The sequence below is a fragment of the Ursus maritimus genome, unplaced genomic scaffold (assembly GCF_017311325.1).
Source record: "Ursus maritimus isolate PB19 unplaced genomic scaffold, ASM1731132v1 scaffold_5, whole genome shotgun sequence".
Classification (NCBI taxonomy): domain Eukaryota; kingdom Metazoa; phylum Chordata; class Mammalia; order Carnivora; family Ursidae; genus Ursus; species Ursus maritimus.
In genome coordinates this window covers 65,147,691-65,171,191 of record NW_024426663.1, presented here as the reverse complement: position 1 = coordinate 65,171,191, position 23,501 = coordinate 65,147,691, and the positions used below count along the sequence as shown (strand labels likewise).

General features: G+C 41.9%; 2 protein-coding genes across 2 annotated transcripts in view; one reads left to right on the top strand and one right to left on the bottom strand.

Annotated features, from left to right (window-relative positions):
- The window catches only part of ALDH7A1 (aldehyde dehydrogenase 7 family member A1), a 39,204-nt gene extending 38,889 nt beyond the window's left edge, over positions 1-315 (bottom strand). The window contains exon 1 of the mRNA XM_040622525.1: positions 86-315. Within this exon, the coding sequence (XP_040478459.1) occupies positions 86-277 (192 nt within the window). The 5' untranslated portion in view covers positions 278-315. The remainder of the gene's footprint in view (positions 1-85) is intronic.
- Positions 316-6,251: 5,936 nt separating this feature from the next.
- On the top strand, positions 6,252-20,871 carry PHAX (phosphorylated adaptor for RNA export). The gene is made up of 5 exons (XM_040622524.1): positions 6,252-6,389; positions 8,987-9,600; positions 11,701-11,821; positions 14,636-14,719; positions 19,586-20,871. The coding sequence occupies exons 1-5, from the start codon at positions 6,294-6,296 to the stop codon at positions 19,853-19,855; spliced, it is 1,185 nt and encodes a 394-aa protein (XP_040478458.1). The 5' UTR covers positions 6,252-6,293; the 3' UTR covers positions 19,856-20,871.
- The last annotated feature ends 2,630 nt before the right edge of the window (positions 20,872-23,501 follow it).

Sequence of the window (23,501 nt, the reverse complement as noted above, 5' to 3'; positions counted from 1 at the left end):
GGGGGGGGGGGGGGGGGGGGGGGGACGGGTCAGGTTGGGCAGGGACCGCACTGAGGCCGCACAGATTTCCCGCACGCCCCCATACCTCTCCCCGGCCTCCCCAGCTTCCATTATACACGCCCTCGTTTTCCTCGCGGAGCCCGAGCTCCTTCAGCCAAGCGTACTGGGCCTGATTGATGAGCAGAGTAGACATGAAGGCGGCAGGCCTATTCCAAGGGCCCGAGAGCTTGCTTCCCCTCGCAACGTGCACACACAGCTGGTGAGGAAGACGCCACATACTGACCCCGGACGCGCGGCGCGCCCGCGCCCCCGGGAGCGGCTGAAATAGCGCCCCGCCCCCCGCCCGGGAGAGCCCATTGGGCAGGCCGGGCCCCGCCCCCCGGAGCACGCCCCCGCCTCGGCCCAGGCCAGCCTGGGTCTTCCGGAGGCGCGCGGAGCTCGCCCCCGCCAGAAACAGTGGGGTGCCTCTAGGAGCAAGTGAGATGGATACCGCCATCTGGTGAAAAACGCCGAGAACCCTGGCTCCAGCTAGAAATTCTTTCCAGCAAAATACCGGTTCTAAAGTATCCTAGCTTAGAGCAGGGCTTGTCCGGGGGTCTCGTGCGTGTACTCACCTGGCCGTCATGTTACAGGCACATTCTGATTCGGTAGATCTAGCCTGGGGTCTGAAATCGGCGTTTCTAACCAGCTCTCAGGTGATGGTGACGCGGCTGTTTGCCTGGAGTAGCCAAAGGACGTTTCTTGGTGGAAGGAGGGAGAGGGTTGTTTTCACTGCTCTGTTAAATTACAAATTCGAGTTTTCTAATTAATGAAAAATGTTAAATGATGACACTGCCTTCTAAATATCCTGCCAGGGTATATTCTTGCTTTTGAAGAATAAAGACAGTTTTGATCAATTCCCTTCATTCTCCATTACTTCAGTTTTCCTGCAGTAGCCTTTCCACTCACTCCCCCCACCCCCCACCACGCGTAACCATCCCACCTCTCATCTCATTCCACCATAACTAGGCCCACCCTATATAACGGACATACTAACATCTCTATCAGCATGATTTCGATGTGGGTTACAAATATACGCGCACTCTTGGGCGCCTGGGTGGCTCAGTCCATTGAGCATTCCACTCTTCCTTTCGGCTCAGGTCCTGATCTGGGAGCCCTGAGATCAAGCCCCATGTGGGGCTCTCAGTTAGTGGGGGAAGGGGGGGATTGTCTGCTTGGGATTCTCTGTCTCCCTCTGCCCCTCCCCCTGCATGAGTACTCTCTCTCTCTAATAAATAAATAAATATTTTAAACATATATATGTAGGGGTGCCTGGGTGGCTCAGTCAGTTAAGCTGCTGCCTTCGGCTGAAGTCATGATCCTGGGGTCCTGGGATCAAGCCCTGCAACCAGCTCCATGCTCATCAGGGAGCCTGCTTCTCCCTCTCCTGCTCCCCCTGCTTGTGCTCTCTCTCCCTCTGTCAAATAAATAAATAAAATATTTAAAAATACATATATACATACACACACACACACATACATATTCTCTGGGGCTCCTGGGTGGCCCAGTCAGTTGAACTTCAGACTCTTGGTTTTGGGATCTGGGGTTGTGGGATGGAGCCCCATGTCTGGCTCTGCACTCAGTGCGGAATAGGCTTGGCCTCTCTCTCCCTCTCCCTCTGCCCCTCCTCCCCCCCAAATAAATAAATCTTTAAAATATATATATATACACACATTATATATATATACACACACATTATACACACACACACACACACACACACACACACGCACGCACGCACCACTCTAGAATCAATTGAGTTAATAGGCCTCTCAGTGATTTCCAACAGACCTTTTGAAAATATTCCTCCAAACTGCTGGTGGCCTTCCACATTGCAGCCAGACACACTAAGTCCCTTTGATTCTATGCACAGCCTGTTTTCTTCCCACTGTGCTTTTGTCCTTTGCTATTCTCTCCACCTGTGAAACTTCCATCTCTGCATTCAAGCTTGAGCTTTATCCGTTCCATCCTTACGGCTCAAATAATTGCAACAAATACTCTGGCATATCAAACACCTACCAGAAAGTAAAGTGGGCACTGCATATACAAGAATGATGCTTCTGTTTGTAAACGTTACATTTTTTAATAAATATTTTTTAATTTTAGATTTTATTAATTTATTTGAGAGAGAGAGAGAGAGCACGAACAGGGGGAGCAGCAGAGGGACAGGGAGAAGCAGACTCCCTGCTGAGCAGGGAGCCAGATGTGGGCGGGGCTCTATTCCAGAACCCTGGGATAATGACCTGAGCTGAAGACAGACACTCAACCAACCACCTGAGCCACTCAGGCACCCCTAAACGTTACCATTTTTACCTGTCATCCTTGCATGGCTCCACAATTCCCAGCATTGTACCAGGCTCATGAACACTTACATGAATGAATGAACAAATGAACCATGAATACACCTGAGGAGCAGTAGGCATACACACCTTGTCCAGCACTGGTAATCTATCAACAGCCCAGCTGCTATCTTCATCCACCCCTAGGACTGAAGCCCTAATTTCCCTCGTTCTAAAGCTCAGACTTTCTTTTTTTTTTCCCCCTCAGACATTTAACTGAGAATTTAATGCTTCTCACTTGTGGCTGCTAGCAAGATTCCTTATACATAGATCCCAACACCACAGTCTTCTTTCTCTTCTCCTCCATTTAACTCAGGAAACATGTACAGATGCACTAAATTTTAGAAGCAATACATAATGCCCTTGACAAAGGTTAGATTCTTTCTCTTCACTGTGTCAAGTAGAGAAGTTCATGGCTGTCTCTCTAAACCAGTTCTAGCAAAAATAGACACCAGCAATTGCCTACATGGAAAATGGAGATTACATCTCTCTCTTCTACCTCCGTTTTTCAAAACTACTTATCCCTGCCCAATAGGAGGTCAGGAAAAAATTATAAGCAATGAATTTTGATGGAGCAGAGTAGGAAGAGATAGAATTAAATGATTCATGAGAGCACATTTCATATATGAAAGAGAATTAAGTGAATCATATAGAAAAGCATATATAAAAACTGCAAAGCCCTACAGAAATGTCAGTATACTGACTGAACTCAGGGCACCTTGAAAGTATTCTGTATTAGAAGTGGCAGAGTCTGCAAAGAGCCAATCCTGCTTTCCAATGACTTATCAAAGGCATCGTAGCTTGGTGATTAAAGCAAGGACTCTGGAATCACAGCATTGTAACAAATGAACAGTGCTTATGATGTGATGTCCTCAGTGAATGCTAGAAGCCTTCATTCTTCAAAGATAGCTACCAGGAGGCAAATGCAAATGCAAAACCTGATTTGTCAGAGCATGGGTGAGTGACACTATTGCTCTGGGCAAACTCGTTAATCACGCTCACAAAGAAATGATGCTACAACTACAATGCCGGCATACTCTTTTACAGGGAAAATTATCTTCAGAAAGAACCAACAATTCACATCCTATACTCACGGCATTCTCTCCCAGGACACACACTACCTATCTGGTTGTTTAATAAGCCCAGAATCAGAAGAGTTATTGATTAATAATATACGGTTCCAGATTTTTTTTTTTAATTTTTAAGGATTTTATTTATTTGATGGGGCGCCTGGGTGGCTCAATTGTTAAGCCTCTGCCTTCCGCTCAGGTCATGATCCCAGGGTCCTGAAATTGAGCCCCGCCCCACATCCCCTCTCAGCAGGGAGCCTGCTTCTCCCTCTCCAACTCCCCCTGCTTGTGTTCCCTCTCTCGCTGTCTGTCAAATAAATAAATAAAATATTTTTTTTTTAAAAAAAAAGGGGGTTTTATTTATTTGAGAGAGAAGGGGCAGAGGGAGAGTGAGAATCCCAAACTGACTCCATGCTGAGCACAGAACCCATCACGGGGCTCTACCCCACGACCATGAGATCATTGCATAAGCTGAAACCAAGACTGGTCGCTCAACTGACTGAGCCACTCAAGAGCCCCTGATTCCAGCTTTTAATAGCATCAAGCTAAGATAGCCTCCTCAGCATCTGAATTAAATGATAGATTCAATGCAATCCCAATCAAATACCAGAATTGGCTAGCAGATCTCAAGTTTAAATGGAAATGCAAAGGAGCTAGAATAGCCAAAACAATTTTGGGAAAAATGAACAAATTTACATTACCTAATTTTAACAATTATTATACAATTGTACAATTATTATAAACCTGAGTAATCAAGACAGTGTCACATTGGTGGAAAGATAGACATAAAGATTAATGGAATAGAATAGAGAATCCAGAAGTAGATTCTCACATACACAATTTTCAATAAAGGTGTCAAGGAAATTCAACAGGGAAAGTAGACCCTTGTCAACAAAAGGTACTATATTAATTGGATATTCACATGCCAAAAAAAAAAAAAAATGAACCTTGACTTTCGCTTCACATTACATACAAAAATTAACTTGAAATGGACCATGGACCTAAAAGTAAGAACAAAAACTCTAAAACTTCTAGAGGAAAACAACGGAGAAATTCTTTAGGATGGGGAGCTGTTCTCTGCATTTTATAATATTTAGCTGCATCCCATACCACATAGTAAAATGTTAATTATAGCATGAAATTTGACTCCTACCTCACACCATTCAGGATCAACTCCAAGGGGACTGCAATTCTATGTAGGAAAGATAAAAAATAAAGTTGTCTAAGAGTTAGGAAACCTGGAGTCAAGACTCAGCTTAAATAGTTTACCTGTGTAATCTCTTTTCATTGTCAAAAAGGGATCGGACTAGGTCTTAGATCTTAAACTCACATTTCAAAAATCTATATTAATTCTTTTCCATTCAGTCTAGAAACTTATCCCAAGGAAATAATAAAACAAGTTTGTAATAATATGCGTCAATTGCAAAATTGGCTACAGCCTATATGGACACCATCAGGGACTAAATAAATGATGGTACCTCTATGCAACCAAATGCTAGCTGGTCATTAAAAAGGAGCTAGATTTTTCTATTTTGGTATAGAAAGGTGTCCAGGATAAATTGTTTCATTTAAAAATTTTTAAGATTATTATTATTTTTTATAAGTACAATCTACCCCCCCCCCCAAAGTGGGGCCGGAACTCATGACCCCAAGATCCAGTTGCATGCTCTATGGACTGAGCCAGCCAGGCATTGTTTCTTTTTTTTAAATTATATTACAGGGGCGTCTGGGTGGCTCAGCCACTTAAGCATCTGCCTTGGGCTCAGGTCGTGATCCCAGGACTCTGGGATCAAGCCCCGAATGGGGCTCCCTGCTCAGCGGGGAGTCTGCTTCTCCCACTCCCTTTGCTGCTCTGCCTGCTTGTGCTCTCTACCAAATAAATAAATAAAATCTTAACAACAAATAAAATCAGATTGTAGAATAGTAAAAGGTACAAAAAATAAGATCCCCCTTATGTAAAAAAAAATCCATAAATATTTCTTGATCACCTATCATATACAATAAGTCATCGGCTGAACACTGGGGAGAAACGACAGTCAGTAAAACAGACATTCCAAGGGAGAACGAAGACAAAAAAATATATAAAAATACACATAGGACTACTGACGTCATGAAGAAAAATAAGTGTTCAAGAGTGAGAGTAGAGGATCTTGTTTTAGTTAGGGTAGTCGAAGAAGGACTCTCCGAGGTGGCGGCATTCAATCGGAAAACCTAATCGTGCAAAGAATGAGGTGTCAACTCCTCCAAGCAGAGGCAACAGCAACTGCAAAGGCCTTGAGCCTATGCAGAACAAAGGATGCATGCCTGAGGGACAGCGTGAGCAGCGCCATTGCGGCTTCAGAGCCCGAGAGGACACAGATGGCTGCACTTGCCATGCTGAGAACTCAACTTATTGTGTGGAGCGAAGTCCCTGGAAGGTCTGAGCAGGGGAATGACCTCAGGTGCTGTCTGAAAGGCTCTGCAAGAAGCTACAAAAAGAGTGGGTTGTGCAGGAGCAAGAACAAGAGCATCTTGCTGAGGAATTTGAGGCCAAGGGAGGAATCCCCGACCGCAGCTGTCCACGCGCAACTTTAGGTTTGCACCAAAACAGAGTTCGGAAGAAAACGCGCCAAAGCGCTGGGGAAACAGGAGATTCATTTTCCCTGAGTGGTGCGAGCGGTGCACAGTTACTCATGATTATGCGTATTGCTCAACGTTGACCCAGGCGTGCGGAGAAGGGCCGGCGCGGGCCGTCGGGGCGGGAGCTGCCCCCTCGCGGGGGCGCCCGAGCAGCCGCAGCCAGCCGGACCTTCCCGCCGCGCCGCCGGAAGTGCTCTCCTGACCCGCCGCGCCACGCCGCGGGAAGATGGCGCAGGACGCCGGCGACATGGAAGATGGGCAGCTTTCCGACTCGGATTCCGACATGACGGTCGCACCCAGCGACAGGCCGTTGCAGGTGCCGGTGAGTGTAAAGGGCAGGAGGGTCATTCGGAGCCGGGAGCGCGCAGCCCCGGCTGCGAGGAGGGGCGGGCGGTGGTGAGGGTGAGGGGCGGGCATGCGGAGCCGGGACTGAGGGAAGGGGCGGGCGGCTGTGTGGATGAGCCGCGGGCGGGTGTCCCCGGCCGGGTCGAGGCACGCGGGCCCCGGCGGCGGAGGGGAGGCGCTGGGCGGGGACGCGACAGTGGGCGATCCGAACCCTGACCCGGCATGTTGTTGCCAAGCGGGACGGCGAGGTTTGCGGCCTTCTGCTGGCGGCCGTACGGCCGTCTCTTCTCCGCCTGCAGTGTGCCGCTCTGGGTTTTCCAGACTTACGGAGTGCCCCCACTGTAGCGTGATTAGGTTGTCCCGGCCCCGCAGATGATGCCCCAGGATGTAGAACTTGGGGACAGCGGGCAGAAACATCTTCGGGCGCTCCTTTTCGCCATGATCAGATAGGGAGACTGAAAACCGGGAATGAAGTTCATCATTTGCTTAAGGACCTGGCTTTCCATGTCCCCATCAGACCTAGTTTCGCCATGCAGTAATGTGGCACCGGGTTTTGTATTAACCTCCCCATTTTCTAAACGGGAGTTTGTCTTGATTGTCTGCTAAGTAGCACACACTATGAGCGGGCTTTGTGCCAACGAGCCTGCATTCGAAAACTGGCGCCTCCACTGTGTGACCAGTGGCAGGTTATTTAGCCTAGTGCCCCAATTTGTATAATGGGAATGATAAGAGTACGCCACTGATAGGGTGTTTGTAAGGATTCAGTGAGTCATAAAGTAATGCCTGACAAATCTTAGATGCTGTGGTTATTTGAAAATGGTAAGACTGCCTCTTTATTGACTTCAATCATTCCTCCTGCCGCCATTTCTAGCACATAATAGGAGCTCAGCAAATACTTCCTTTGCTACAAAACACAAAGGTGTTCCTCTTTTTTTTTTTTTTTTTTAAGATTTTATTTATTTTAGAGAGAGAGATGGGGGAGGAGCAGAGAGAATCCCAAGCCCACTCGGTGCTGAGGTGGAGCTCAAGGTGGCACTTGATTCAGGGCCCTGAGATCATAACCTGAGCCCAAACCACAAGGTGGCTGCTTAACCATCCGAGCCACCTAGAGGCCCCAAGGTGTCCCTTTTGCATATAAATGTCTTCGGACATTGATAGGAAGTCTTCAGAAATTGATAGGAATTTAGGTTTTCAATCTTTTCCAGGTGGTTTTACATAGATTGACCCATGACTTGTTAAACGTAATGCCATGGACTGTGCAGTTTTAAAAAGTAGTATGTCAGGGATCCTGTCCCATAGGAGTTTACTATCTAATCTCAAAAGAGTGTGGTTACTAAATCGTGTAACGGAAGTTGAATGTGTCCAAATGCAAAAAAGACATGTTTGGAAAGAAAGAGAACATACTCTGTTATAACTGTGTTAACCTTTAAAATAAAACTTACCAGGGGCGCCTGGGTGGCACAGCGGTTAAGCGTCTGCCTTCGGCTCAGGGCGTGATCCCGGCATTATGGGATCGAGCCCCACATCAGGCTTCTCCGATGGGAGCCTGCTTCTTCCTCTCCCACTCCCCCTGCTGGTGTTCCCTCTCTCACTGGCTGTCTCTCTCTCTGTCAAATAAATAAATAAAATCTTTAAAATAAAATAAAATAAAACTTACCAGTTATCTTACCAGCAAAAAAGGGCTTATCCTGGAACAGCAGAGAATCACAACTCTGAACAAGCAAGCTAGGGCAAAACTATAGGCAAGTGGAAACGAAGAGGAATATTCTTTTATAGAGGAAGTGGAGAAGTTGAGAGGGGCTGTAAAAAAGCCCACTGGAGTAAACTGGGAGTTAAAAGTGGTTTTTTGGATGCCTGGGTGGCTCAGTCCGTTAAGCATCTGCCTTCAGCCCGGGTAATGATTCCAGGGTCCTGGGATCAAGCCCTGCATCGGGCTCCTTACTCCTCGGGGAGTCTGCTTCTCTCTCTGCTCCTTCCCCTGCTTGTGTTCTCTCTCTCTACTAAATAAATAAAATGTTTAAAAAGAAAAAAAAAGTATAGTGGCTTTTCATTGACTGAGTTGGGACAGTCTCAGTGGCTGGGCTGTTGCCAGGCAAGAAGAAAATCTCTTGCTGTGTTAGTAAGGTATAGGCTTCTTCCTGTGGGAGGTGCAACGTCAGGTCTTTTCCTTTGATAGGACGTGAGAACTCCCCCTTCAGGCCTCCTAACTTCATTTCAGTAAGGTTTCCTTTTAATTTTCACAACTGCTACTAACAGTTATTGTGCATGTCATTTTCAGGCATTCTGACAATAACTGAAAATACTGAAAATCTTCTAATGTGGGAATTAAAGAGCTTTTTAGAAAGAGGCTTTAGAACTAAGTTCTGTATTAGCTTTAGAAATCGAATTTGTGGTTTTAAAATTGGCAAATTCCGTGTGGAACTTTAGTAGGGACTGGATTGGTTTCAGAGATTCATTGAGGATGGTTCTGCTTCAGTGGTCCAGCTGAATCCCTAAATAATTTTTTTGAAATAGCACATGGCGGGTGGATTTAATGTGTTTGGTGGAATTGATTGTATTGCCTTTCACTTGCAGAAAATACTAGGTGGGGACAGCACAGCGAGGCCCTTTCAGGGCACTGCAACACCATGTGCACCAGTATCACATTATCGGACTGTTAAAAGTGTGGATTCAAGTGAAGAGAGTTTTTCTGATTCAGATGATGATAGCTCCCTTTGGAAACGCAAGCGACAGAAATGTTTCAACGCTCCTCCGAAGCCAGAGCCTTTTCAGTTTGGCCAGAGCAGCCAGAAACCACCTGTTCCTGGAGCAAAGAAGGTTAACAACATATGGGGTGCTGTGCTTCAAGAACAGAATCAAGATGCAGTGGCCACTGAACTTGGTATCTTGGGAATGGAGGGTACTATTGACAAAAGCAGACAATCCGAGACTTACAATTATTTACTTGCTAAGAAACTTAAGAGAGAATCCCAAGAACATACAAAAGAATTAGACAAAGAGCTAGATGAATATATGCATGGTAGTAAAAAAATGGGATCAAAGGAAGAGGAAAATGGGCAAGGTCATCTCAAACGGAAACGACCTGTCAAAGACAGACTGGGGGACAGACTAGAAATGAACTATAAAGGCCGGTATGAGATCACAGAGGACGATTCGCAAGAGAAAGTGGCTGATGAAATTTCTTTCAGGTGAGCATTAAAATTTGGCTTAGAAATGAACACTTGACCAACTATCTTCGATTTATAGGAAGTAATTCCAAATGCATTAAGGATGATGTTTCTTTTGAGATTTTTTTAATTTTAGGAATGGGCTTATTTGATTATGGGAATATATCTGTGTTTACTTAAATTTGGACAGACCTGATAAAATAATGAATTTCGTAAGCTTTTATGAACTTTTTTTTTTTTGCTTTTATGAACTCTTAATGACTCTTGTTATTCAGTGCTTTGGAGCTCTTTAGAGCAAAGCATATCTTTTAAAATCATGGGCGTTTGGCTTTTGCTGTGTTTTGTTTGTTTTTAGTGTTTTCAAATATTCATGACCTTTTATAACTTCATTGAGGCATATTGTACACATGATAAAATTCACCCATTTTGGGTGTTGTTTAGTAAATTTATCAGTTTTACGATCATCGCCATAAACCACTTTTAAAAACATCACCCTAGTAAGATCCATCATGACTGTATGCCTGTGTGAAGTGTTTTTTTTTTTTTAAGATTTTTATTTTTTTATTTATTTGACAGAAAGTGCGCACGCATGTGCACACAAGGGGCCGCGGCAGGCAGAGGGAGAAGCAGGCTTCCTGCTGAGCAAGGAGCCACATGTGGGGCTCGATCCCAGGACCCCAGGATCATGACCCGAACCGAAGGCAGACACTTAGCCAACTGAGCCACCCAGGCTCCCCTAAAGTTATTGTTTGCTCCTGTCCCAGATAACTGCTAATCTGTTTTCTGTTGGCATACATTTGCATTTTCTGGACATTTCGTAATAATGGAATCATACAGTGTGTGGTCTGTATGTGTAATGTTTTTGAGATTTGTCCGTTTTGTAGTAGGCATCAACACTTAATTTTTTGGTTTTTGTACATATACAAACATCCATATTGCTATTCCACTTTTTGACTATCATGAATAATGCTATCTGAGTTTTGACATGCGGGTATGAGGACATGTATTTTAATTTTTCCTTGATAAATACCTAGAAGAATTTCTTGGCGTATGGTAAATTGATATTTCTTTTTTTTTTTTAACAAGTTCAGATTTTGTTTAACTTTTTCTTAGCTCTAAGTTATAATGAACAGTGTCACAAATTTGAAAACATATGGTTCAAGAGTAATTACGCTAATACTGGACTTTAACCTACAGAGTGAGTTTCGAATTTGACTGTTGGAAAGGAATTTAGAGATTTTGTATACCAAAGCCTTCATTTTACAGATAAGGAAACTGAGACCCAGTAGTTAATATGGCTTGTCCAAAGTCACAGTTTTAAGTGTCAGATTTGGAACTAAGCCTTGGTTACTTTGTTCCTAGCCCAGTGTTCTCTCCCCGATAATGCACTGCCTTTTGTTGAGAAGGAGCAAGAAAACCAGGTGTAGTTAGAGAACTGGTAGAACTTCCATGTTAATCCTCCTTCATGTCTGTGGAGTGTGGACTGTGACGTGAGAAGTGTTAGTTAGGCTTCTTATGTTTTTACCTCTCAGTGGTAAGATGAAAGTAAGTACCTACTTCATAAGGTTGTTGAGATAATTAACTGAGATAATGCATACACAGTTTTTAGGATTGTGCTCGTCCCATAGTAAGTCAGCAGTACATACTAACTATGGACTATGTTCTGAGGCCGAGAGACTGAGTATCCGCTTTAAAGCTCCCACACATCTCTGGATTTAGGAGAACTAACTTGTAGGCATGATAATTGAAAGCATAGTATATGTTTGTTACTTGTTTTACAAGAGTGGACTTACCTTCTTTTGCTTTTAGGCTTGCATTCCCGTTGCTAGATGCACATTTATTTTGAAATTCACCGTAATCCATTAAGGCAAAATGAAGAGACTAGTTCTGAGACTTGAAATGGAACCTTGAGTTTACTGTCTCCTTGGGTGACCCAAGGTGGTAGCGTTGGCATGTCAGTGATTCTAAGGTTAAATATTGAAGATTGCAAAAAGGAGATGTTAACCAGAATAGGATTTTGATTCTACTTGGGGATTGAACTGGAGTCAAATGTAGATTTCTTCAACTTTATACAGCAAATAAAGAGATTAATATTACTTTACTATATTTGTTCCTTATCAGGTTGCAGGAACCAAAGAAAGATCTGATAGCACGAGTAGTGAGGATAATTGGCAACAAAAAGGCAATTGAACTTCTGATGGAAACTGCTGAAGTTGAACAAAATGGTGGCCTTTTTATAATGGTAAGACTTAACGGCTTTGTTGTTTCCATTTTATATTGTGTTTCATGTTTGTTTGGTTTTTTTTTTTTTACAAAATAAACTTGTCTCTGTTGGATCTCTTATTTGTCAGTATATTACAGTGTCGCTCAGATTTTTAAAGACTGGGTTTAAAAAATTATGTATAGTTAGTTTTTGCAATTACTACTTTCCTTACAAAAACCATACATAAATTGTATCCTGTAAGTGTATAGTCAACAACACATCTCTTATAGATTTCATTGAGAGTAGGGGCTGAAATTTTAAGAAAACAGTCTGGAGGGAACTTGGAAACTCAAATTTTAAAAATACAGGTTTTAGAGTTTGGGATACCTTGTTTTGAATTCTGGGTCTGCAACTTACTAGGTGTGAGATGTGGCTAAATTATTTGACTTCTCAGAGCTTCTTTCTCCAGGTGCAGATTGGGGCCTAATCCTGTGTTAGAAGGGTTGGACAAGATGATACACAAAAAATACCACAATGTGCCCAGCCCTTAGTTAGCAGTGATGAACAGACATGTTGCTTTGGGTTCATTTAATTCATGCATTCTTAAAAATTGGTTCTTGGGACCAAAAAAAAAAAAAAAAAACCATATATATTATGTATAAAACCAGGTGGATATACAGTGTGAGTATTAAAGTTCCATGGAAGGAGGAGTGAATGAATAGGAAAAAGTCTGAAGGCTCCTGGGGTAGGGGAAGCAACAGTGAACAAAAACTTGAGAAACACTTTAGTATTTGTTTTTCTTTACACTTTACCATTTTGTTTTCTGTTGTTTTAACTGAGGTATAGTTGTCACAGGAAAATAATTTTAGCTGTACAACATAGTGATTTGACAATTATAAACATTACAGAATACTCACCACAATGAGTGTAGTTATCAACTAGCTCCATACAAAGTTATTACGATATTTTTTTTTAAATAAAAGATTTTATTTATTTATTTGAGAGAGCGAGTACAAGTGGTTGGGAGTGGCAGAGGGAGAAGCAGACTCCCTCCTGGGCAGGAAGCCCAACTCAGGGCTCTATCCCAGGACCCCGGGATCATGACCAGAGCTGAAGGCAAGACACTTAATCAGCTGAGCTGCCCTGGCGCCCCAAGTGATTGCAATATTATTGATTATATTCCCGATGCTGTGCTTTCCATCCCTGTGACTTTACTGTGTCACTGGAAGTTTGTACCTGTTAATCCCCTTCGTGTATTTTGCCCATTCCCCACCCCCTGCCCCTCTGGCAATGACCAGTTTGTTCTCCGTATTTATGCGTCTCTGGTTTTTTGATAAGCAAGTTTGTTTTGGTTTTTAGATCCTGCGTATAAGTGAAGTCATCTGGCATTTGGCTTACTCTTTCTGGCTTACTTAGCATAATATCCTCTACATCCATCCGTGATGTGAATGGCAAGACTTCAAACTTTTTTTAATAGCTGAGTGATATTTTATCATATAGGTATAGATATAGATAATCTTTAAGCATCATTGGACATGTAGGTTGCCTTCATATTTTGGCTATTTTAAATAATGCTGCAGTAAACATAGGGGTCCACGTTGTCTTTTCAGATTAGTGTTTTTGTTTTCTTTGGCTGAATACCCAGCAGTAGAATTGCTGAAACATAGGGTATTTCTATTTTGAATTTTTTGTTTTCCATACTGGCTGTACCAGTTTACATTCCTACCGACGGTGCACAAAAATTCCCTTTTCTCCACATCCTCACCAACATTTGTTATTTCCTCTTGTCTGATACTAGCCATTCCGACAGATGTGAAGTGAGAAACACTTTACTGCTTGAGAATGGCAGAAAGAGCACTCACTACTCTGGTTAGGGTCCCATCACAGGCAACGGTACTTTAATCCCATATGGTTTTGGAGATCTCATTTAATTCAGCTTTCACCGCAGGGTAAGGGTGAAGTTTGAATGGCTCCTTCTTATTTGCTCCTCATGAATCTGAATGGTAACCTCACATGAGAGTGAATCAATATTATGCTGTGGAAATGGAGAGAAAAGAAACCAGTTAGAATTGATAACATTGGCTGAGGAAATGGCGTGTGAACGTAGATTATAGAAGTCAAAACAGAACTTGACAAGAAAATAAATTACAATAATCATGAGTGTACTGGCATTCTTGTTTGTCACTGCTCAGGTATTTGGATTTTTGTTTAGTTGAGCCCAAAGTTGCAGATTCATTGATATCTTTATACTGTAGTAATAAAAGCTTTATATCATAGTGAGCTAGTAGAAATCTGCTGGTTGTTGGAAAGATGCAAGTCCAAATTCACCTTCTTTTAATGGACATTTTTCTTTTTTTCTTTTTTGAAGATTTTACTTAATTATTAGCATGAGCGAGGTGAGGGGCAGAGGCAGAGGGAGAAGCAGACTCCCAGCTGAGCAGGGAGCCCGATGCAGGGCTCCATCCCAGGACCCTGAGATCATGACCTGAGCTGAAGGCAGACATTTAACCGACTGAGCCACCCGGGCGCCCTAATGGACATTTTTCCTGTTCAGTTATTTACTGCTGTGTACTAAGCACTGTTAGAGACACAGCAATCTTTCATTGTAGGTGGGGGTGGAAGGGAAATAATGTATAAAGAATAAATGTATCTTCAGTTATGTTAGAAAGTGATAAACACTATGGTAAAAGAAATAGATCACGTGAAGGTGTAGAGAAGAGAGGACGTTGCAGTTAAACTGTGGTGATCAGGGTAGACCTTATTATTTCTTTAGGTACCTTTCTGTTTAAAAGATGCTTTAGGCCATTCGTAGGAACAGTCTATACAGTATCATTTTTCTGTTTCTTTTTGTAGAATGGTAGTCGAAGAAGAACACCAGGTGGAGTTTTCCTGAATCTCCTGAAAAATACTCCTAGTATCAGTGAAGAACAAATTAAGGTAAAAATTATAGTGTCCTTGGCTTTTAAGATCTATCATAGTTCTACTTCTTTTTGCGTTCTAGCTTCAGATTCTCTTAATTCGCACCACCTGTTCTGCCTTAGATGACCAGTTCTGTCATTGTCTTGTTTCAAGTAAAACATGTGTCTTTGTAAATTCTGTCTCCTCTTTTTCTTCCCTTTCTAAGCCAACGTCACAATTTCCTTTGTCTCTCTTTTCCTGGTCTTTTAGCATGTAATTATTTTTTCTACCCTCCTACTACTTTTTATTAATGAAAAATTTCAAACATGCAGAAGAGGTGAAAGAAAATAGGATGAATTTTCTACACTTAGATTTAGGGGTTGTTACTACTTTGAGATTCTTAACCTTACAGTTGTTTTTCTGTACCGTTTGGTAATAATTAGCCAACGTCATGGCACTCAGCCCTAACATTTTTAATACGAATCTGTCAGTAATAAGGATAATTTCCTACATAGCTTCACCTAAGAAAGAGAAAAACAATTTCATAGTCTCATCTAATATCTTGACCTTATTCCAGTTTCCTAAATTGTCCCAGGAATGTATTGTCTACCTTTTTATCCTCCCCCGAGCCAGGAGCCTGTCTAGATTTCCACATTTCATTTGTTGTATCTCTTTTGCTCTTTTTTTTTTTTTTTAAGATTTTATTTATTTATTTGACAGAGAGAGACAGCCAGTGAGAGAGGGAACACAAGCACGGGGAGTGGGAGAGGAAGATGCAGGCTCCCAGCGGAGGAGCCTGACGTTGGGCTCGATCCCAGAACACTGGGATCACGCCCTGAGCCAAAGGCAGACGCCTAACGACTGCCACCCAAGTGCCCCTCTTTTGCTCTTTTTAACCTCCCACATTTTCTTTTGTAATTTAGACCTTTTGAAGAGTCTGAGGTGGTTATCTAATAGAACGTACCACATTCTGGTCATTGTCTCCTCATGGATTTCTTTCATTCATTCATCTGTCTCCAGTAGTTCTTAGAAACTAGAATCTAGGGGCGCCTGGGTAGCGCAGTCGTTGGGCATCTGCCTTCGACTCAGGGCATGATCCCGGCATTATGGGATCGAGCCCCACATCGGGCTCCTCCGCTGGGAGCCTGCTTCTTCCTCTCCCACTCCCCCTGCTTGTGTTCCCTCTCTCGCTGGCTGTCTCTATGTCTGTCAAGTAAATAAATAAAATCTTAAAAAAAAAAAAAAAACTAGAATCTAGGCTCTTCAGGATTAATCATTTTTACATTATCAGAATGTCTTATATGGGAGTTCTTTTACAAAGTGAGATTTTCATAGCTCAGAATTTATCTTTTAATTTGTTAATTAGGGAACATGATGACATTTAGCAGATACGATCAATTTGGAAAACTTGCCTCTTGCATAGGAAAGAGTGGTACACAGGCAACGCAGGTGCTGTTTAAGGAGGTTTGTATTCTCTTTTTCATAACAGTGGGTAATACAGGTCGTAGGAACGTTGTTGAGCCATTTATAACGCTGATGAAGACAGATAAATAAAAACCACTTCTCTTGAGCTGCCACTCTTTCTGAGTTTACTTTACATCTGCTCAGTGTTGGATTTTTTTCCCTCAAGTTTTCAGCTATCCACTTCCAGTTATTTTTAAAAAATCTGTTGTTGAAATTCCTACAGGAAACATTAGTGTTACTGCACATTTGAAATCTCTTGTCCTTAACTGCCTTTTTTCCTCATTGGAACAGTGACTTTGGCAAATTCATAACAGTGTAATTTTCCTTCGGAGCACATCTACTGAGTAGTAGAACAGAGCTTATTGCTTATTACATTCTCCCTCCTCCCCCACTCTAATGCCCCACAAACACATACACTGAGAAGGAACATGCTTCTAAGTAACGTGAAACATTGTGTGATAGTAAAATGTCAGAAAAGTAGCATGATGTGATCAAAAGAATTCTCTAACACTCAAAATCTGGGTTTTAATCTTAATTTTGCCATTTAGTAATCATATGACTATGAGCGGATCACTTTCTCTCCCTCAGCCTTAATTTTCTCATTTATAAAGTGGGGACTTTAGTAAGTGCCCTGCCTATTGAATAGAGCTTTAAAAGGATTAAGTAAAGTGGTATCTGGAAAAGCTTCTTGTAGGTAACTAAACTTTGGACAATTTCCGCAAGCAGAAGAGAAGAAAATAATATTATTCACCATGTCCCCAGCACTGTGCCAGATATTTACAGGACTCGGTCTGTACCAGGTCCTAGCAAAGTGGATGTCACCATGGTGTGCACATGAAAAGTAATAAAAATGATCTGCCTGGGATTGCGCAGAAAACTGACTTGAAACTGGTTCTTTGAAGTTCAGTTCTTCTAACTCATTGTGGAGAAGGAGAGTTTAATGTTGGTAGGTTATGTTAAGCTACCAGAAACATTGCATTATAACAACAAACAAACATTTGGAATATCTAATAATAGAGGAGTGTTGACCAAGAGGGACATTTTTTAAATGAATACCAAAATTTTTTTTTAAGATTCTATTTATTTATTCGACAGAGATAGAGACAGCCAGCGAGAGAGGGAACACAAGCAGGGGGAGTGGGAGAGGAAGAAGCAGGCTCATAGTGGAGGGGCCTGATGTGGGGCTCGATCCCATAACGCCGGGATCACGCCCTGAGCCGAAGGCAGACGCTTAACCGCTGTGCCACCCAGGCGCCCCTGAATACCAAATTTTTTAAAAAGGCAAAGTACAAATTTAGAACTAAATAGAGGCATGGGACAATTAATTGATATGTAAAACACCAAAAAGTTACCAGTGATTTGGTCTGCTCTAGGGGATTATAAATGTTTGGCTTTTAAGATATTTCTGTGTTTTTCCAAATTTTCTGCATGTGCATGGATTGAGTCCTTTTGTTATTAGAGGAAAAAACGTAAAGCAAATAGAATTTCATCGTAGGTAATTTCAGATCATCTAAATGATAATGTTATAAGTACTGTTTTGATCACTATAATGCTAACAATCATTCTGTAGAACTTGGAAGCCAGAACGGAACTGAGTGGGTTTGTTTGCAGTTTTTTTTAATTTGATTTCATTTTGGTATGTGACATACCATTTTGTTTTGGTTTGTTGTTGTTTAAGTTTTGTTTTGGAAAATACAAAGTTTGTGAGAGAAAAAAAGATTAAGAGTAGTTAAAAGTTAATTTGCTATATTTTTAAAAAGCTCAGCTATAATGGTCTCTCTCTGCAAATAGTCTACCATTTAGGTTCTTAACTTGTAAAATTAATTCTGTGCGGGTAGATACGGATGGGAGGACAACAGACTTCTCTCGGATTATCCGTTGTCTGCGTTCGTTGTAACAACAGGTTACAGCAGCATTTCTGTGGGCCATAGCCCCAGTTCTGTCATGTTCATAACCTATGGAATGTTGTTCCTTTTTAATAAGGCTTGATGTATTTGGAGACAAAGGGGAAACTTTATAATTTTACTTAGTGTTGCCAAGCATTGTACTACTTAGAATTGTTTTTTTCAAGATGCTTGGATGTGCTTTCCCATGAAATGGAAATACTTCCCCTTGCAGCTTCTTTTTGTCTCTCCCCTTCACAGGTAAGTAGACTCTTGAAAAGACTGAATTATCACAATTCTGTGAGGGCAACACTGTGGGTTTTGAGAATGTGAATTTAGGGAACTAATATATGAGCTTACACTTTATAGCTTCATACGTTGGCTCTGCAGTCTTGTGCCTTCCTTGCCTCGTCTGGTTTTAGTCTGTGTGCTGCCGAAGCACGCACTCTCACTTTCCTCATCTGGAAAGAAGGATAATCCCACTTCATAAGGTTCTGGTGATGAGAATGAAAAATCCTTAGCACAATACCTGGCATGTAAATGTGCTCATTCAGTAAATGCTGCCTGGCTGAAGTCACTTTGTTTTTGTCCTTCTTCCACTTCTTACTCACATGTGTACCCTCCTTACCCCCAATCTTGTCATTTCTTTAGCAGATGATTTTATTTCCTCCTTTCCATCAAAGCATTCATCTTTTGAAGCTTTCCCTTGTTCCCCAACTTCAGGACTCCTTACGCCTTCCTCTGCTGGTTCTCAGTGCTGCTTGTAACTATCCAGCAGAAATATTAGGAGAGGCACTCCTTTCTTTCACCATCCCCCATAGTACTTAAATAAGAAGGGATTTGTGATTTGTGCACTTTAAGAATATAATAGGGAGTGACTTGATTATAGCTTTTAATAGTCCCTTCCCAGAAGATCATGCAGTGTCAAAAGTGTGTCCTGCCTGTCCTAACTTCTCTTTTATACCTGAACCTTCTCAGTGTTAGCATAGTCATTTTGGCCTTCTCTTTTGTGCCTCGTGGTATAAGTTTTTGACAGATATACATTCTCCATGTTAGGTACAGTAACATTTTTTAAGGGGTGGATTTTTTCCATTCTGTAGGTTACGTGATCTTACTTGGTCACACCCTTCAGGCGTGGCTTGGTTTCTTAGCATGTGCAGTCACATATGGTTATGATGCCATTTCAGAGTTAGAAAACCTGTATTCCAAACACTTCTGTTTTGTTGGGACAGATTATATTTTATTTAAATCCTGAACGACATGATTTTTCTACCGTATCTTCCCATTTAGGAAACCTGTCACTATAGAGATGGTACGTTATGGTTGAATAAGCATGCTCCCTGGAGCGAACGTGAGGTTGAGTTCGAATTATAGCTTCCATCCTCTGGTTGCAGTGGGGACTTCCCTGCTAACTGGACTCTGTGCCCTATTAGAGTCTAATAATATTTGCTTGTTTTTTATGAAAAATGAAGATAATGAATGTAAAGGAAGGGCCTGCCTTCTAATAAAAACATTCAGTAAATGGCAGTTTTTACTTCAAGTCGTTCCTTTATCGTAGGACATTTTCTACATTGAAAATCAAAAGGAGTATGAAAATAAAAAGGCTGCTAGAAAGAGGAGAACACAAGTGTTGGGAAAAAAGATGAAACAAGCAATTAAAAATCTAAATTTTCAAGAAGATGACGATACATCACGAGAAACTTTTGCAAGTGATACGAACGAGGCCCTGGCCTCTCTTGATGAGCCGCAGGAAGGCCACGGAGAGACAAAGCTGGACGCAGAGGAAGCCATCGAGGTTGATCATTCGCACGATTTGGACATCTTTTAGTACATTTGGAAGAATAAGCCTTTTTAGAATAACCTTGTAATAAGCCATTTCTACTGAAGTTGCTTTGTTTTACTTTGCACTGATACACATAAAAATCTGGAGAGAAAGAACTGTTTTCTTGTTTAAAATAAAGTTGAATCTGTAGGAGATAAACGTTATTGATAGAAACATTTCTCATGTCTGAAAAAATACTTGTAAGTATATATAGCAGAGGATTTAATTTCTCAAGCTGTTGCATGTGTTACTTCTTACTAGTTGATACTTACTTTTGTCCAGGTCATTGTAACATGCCATTCAAAAATTTGTTTTCTTTTTCTGATTTATCCTTGCAGCAAATTATGATTGGTTTCAAACATTCCATTAAAAGCTCCTAATAAGGCACATAAATTGGTAAGCTATTGCAGATGCGTTCAAATTTAGTTTTTCTGTGTTCTGAGAACTTTTAGGCAGTTTTAAGGACAGAGACTAAAAAAAGGTTTATAAGGATGGCTCTTAACCACTTATTTGTCCGGAAGTAAATTAACATCAGAAGCTTTTCAAAGAAGTATTGGTTCTTAACTTTAGTTTCATTTTTTTACTTCTTTTTAATTACTTGCTCATGCACTAAATACTGAATGTGATCCATACCTGTGTAATTACTATGGACATTTAAAAAATCCACAGTGGTTGCCTGCCTAAGACTGTTTACCTTATGTTAAGGAAGTTGGGTATTAAACATCTGCCTGAAATGTCAAGTTATTCTTTTTTTTTTTTTTTTTTTTTTTTTTAGGAAATAAGGGTAGTTAAGGTGTTCTAAGAGTTGACTATAGTTTACAAAATAAATTAAGCAAAAATCTGTAGGAAGCAATTATAAACTATTCTTTACAGACAATAGAGTCTTTCTGTAGTTCCTAGAATACATAGTCATTGAAGTTGGAACTAAGGATGTAAGTGAGAAAAGAAGAGGAAAATGGTTATTGGTTGCTTTTTATTCGTAAAGAATGCAAAAATAAAATTAGATTATGGGCATTCCTTAATGCGCTTCAAATGACTTTTTTTTTTTTAAGATTTATTTATTTAAGTAATCTTTATACCCATCCTGGGGCTCGAACTCAAGACCCTGAGATCACGAGTCTCATGCTCCTCTGACTGAGCCAGGTGCCCCTCAAGTGACCATTTTTTAAAATCTCAGATATTCTTGCATAAAATTGCTATAACCAAGAGAAGAAAGTATTTAAAATAGGTAACTGAATATTGTTTCTGAGATTATTCACGAGAGGTGATTTTAAAGGTGTAATACATTGGGAAAGATAACATTCAGTTCACTGCCACTTTGGTGGGGTTTTTTTAAGATTTTATTTGAGAGAGAGTGAGTGAGAGAGCATGAGCCGGGGAGGGGAGGGATGCAGAGGGGGAGGGAGAAGCAGACTCCCCACTGAATGGGAGACTTGAGTTGAGACTGCATCTCAGGACCCTGAGATCATGACCTGAGCCGAAGGCAGATGCTTGACCGACTGAGTCAGAGGCTCCCCTAACTGTCACTTTAAATGCCGTACATTTGTGTAAATACTGCTAAATTTTCTAATGAAAGTTAAGGTTTTCAAAGGGCATTAACATCTGAGGTTACGTCACCTTCACTAAATGGTTAGTCCTGGTTCATTTTCTTTTTTTTTCTTCTTTTTTTTTTTTATCTATCTGTTGAAGAGAAAGCGAGTGCAAGTGACCAAACAGGAGAGGAGGGGCAGGGGGAGAGGGAGAAGCAGGCTCCCCGCTGAGCAGGGAGCCTGACATAGGGAGCGCAATGCCAGGACCCCCGAAATCATGACCAGAACCGAAGGCAGACGCTTAGCAGACTGAGCCACCCAGGTGCCCCCTGGTTCATTTTCCCAGTAGTTGTTGCCTCAGAGATTTCTGGATTACATCCTAATGTTAAATAGAAAGCCAACACTTGAGTTATGTTGTTTTGTTTCTTCATAATCCATTACATTTTATTATCAATACATCTTGGATTCTTATCTTGCACTTTTACCAAAAGGTACTCAAGTTTTGAAAATATCTAAATAACAAACAGCAATCAAAATAATTCTGCAGAGGGGCACCTCTTGGAGGCATATGCTGCGGGGATTGATGCAAAACGTTCAGCAGGATTTTCAATGTGTCCCAGACAGCTTTAATCATTAGTGTGGAAGAACTGCCTTAACCTCGCAGAAGAGACCCTATTCAGGGTCAGTATCTTGAGGTGGCAATTCCAGGGTAGGGAACAAAGGCACCTCACAGAGCCCTGTGAGCTCCACCGAGAGCAGCCTCGAAAGAGAAGCACTGAGACATGGGTACTGCTATTGGCTGATAGCTTTAGCTGCCCCGTTAGCCAGCCTTCAATGTGCAGGCCACACCAGGACTAAGAGCAGATGTATGAAAAAGAATCTCACTGTGATGTTTCCTCTTTAACATCTTGGCCACTAGCTCCGCTGAGGATCTACCCATCTGCTCCTTGGTCAACTCAAAGCACCTGTAGATGACCTGTTGCTGCCTTGTGTCCTCACTCACCACCAGCCCCCCATGTACGCCCATGGCCAGATCCCCTGAAGGAATTTCTCCACGTCTCTGTACACTTCTGTAGTTTCGCTTAACAATGATTCCCACGACCAGTGGCGAACCTCTGCATCCTACTGGGGGAGATGGTATGTCCTCTCAAGACTTTGCAGAGTTTGGGAGTTCATGGTCTTCTGCTCCAAGACATGCTCCAGAGGCCAAATAACCTGGTCTGAATGGAGCGAGGGTCCCAATGGGGCACAGGCCAGAGTCCGGAGTCCTCCCCAACACTTCAGTTTTTAAGGTTCTTTACATTAAAATTACTCGTCTTTAAAGCTTTCCGCCCATCTACATCTAGAAATGTCTATCCAGGGACGCCTGGCTGGTTCAGTTGGTAGAGTGTGTGACTCTTGATCCTGGGACCCATGAATTCAAGCCCCATGTTGGTTGAGGAGATTACTTAAAAAAAAAAAAAAAAAAAAAAAAAAAAAAAAGCCGCTCCTGGGCGGCTCAGTTGGTTAAGCATCCGCCTTTGGCTCAGGTCATGATCTCGGAGTAGAGCCCTGGGATCGAGCCCCGCGTCGGGCTCCTTGCTCAGTAGGGAGTCTGCTTCTCCCTCTCCCCCTGCCTGCTGCTCCCACTGCTTGTGCTCTCTCTCTGTCCCTGTCTCTCTCTCTTATCTCTCCCTTCCTGTCAAATAAATAAAATCTTAAAAAAAAAAAAAAAGGAAAATGTCTATCCAAACTATGGTCAGGTATATACTCAGTTAATTGTATCTGGCAGTAATTCTTGCGGCTCCGCCTAACTTCTTTGTGCTCGCTGGCTATGGGATTGACAGGATAACCCTCCACCTCTCATGGTGATGTGAGTGTCATTCGCACTTGTAAGACACACTCCATGTATTTAATGAGCTTTTATAATCTCAAATACTCTGCAATGTAACTCAAATCCTAGGGGATAAAATGAGTTAGATTGATTTCGGGTTTAGACGTACTTGATTTCCACTCTTAAAGGGTGTGTCTAAGCAATGGATGGTGAAACGTAAATGAGACACATCCAGCATGTGCAGTATATAAACAGGACAATCAGCTAAGGACAAATACAGAATGTTAATATGAAGGGCTACTTTGTGAAT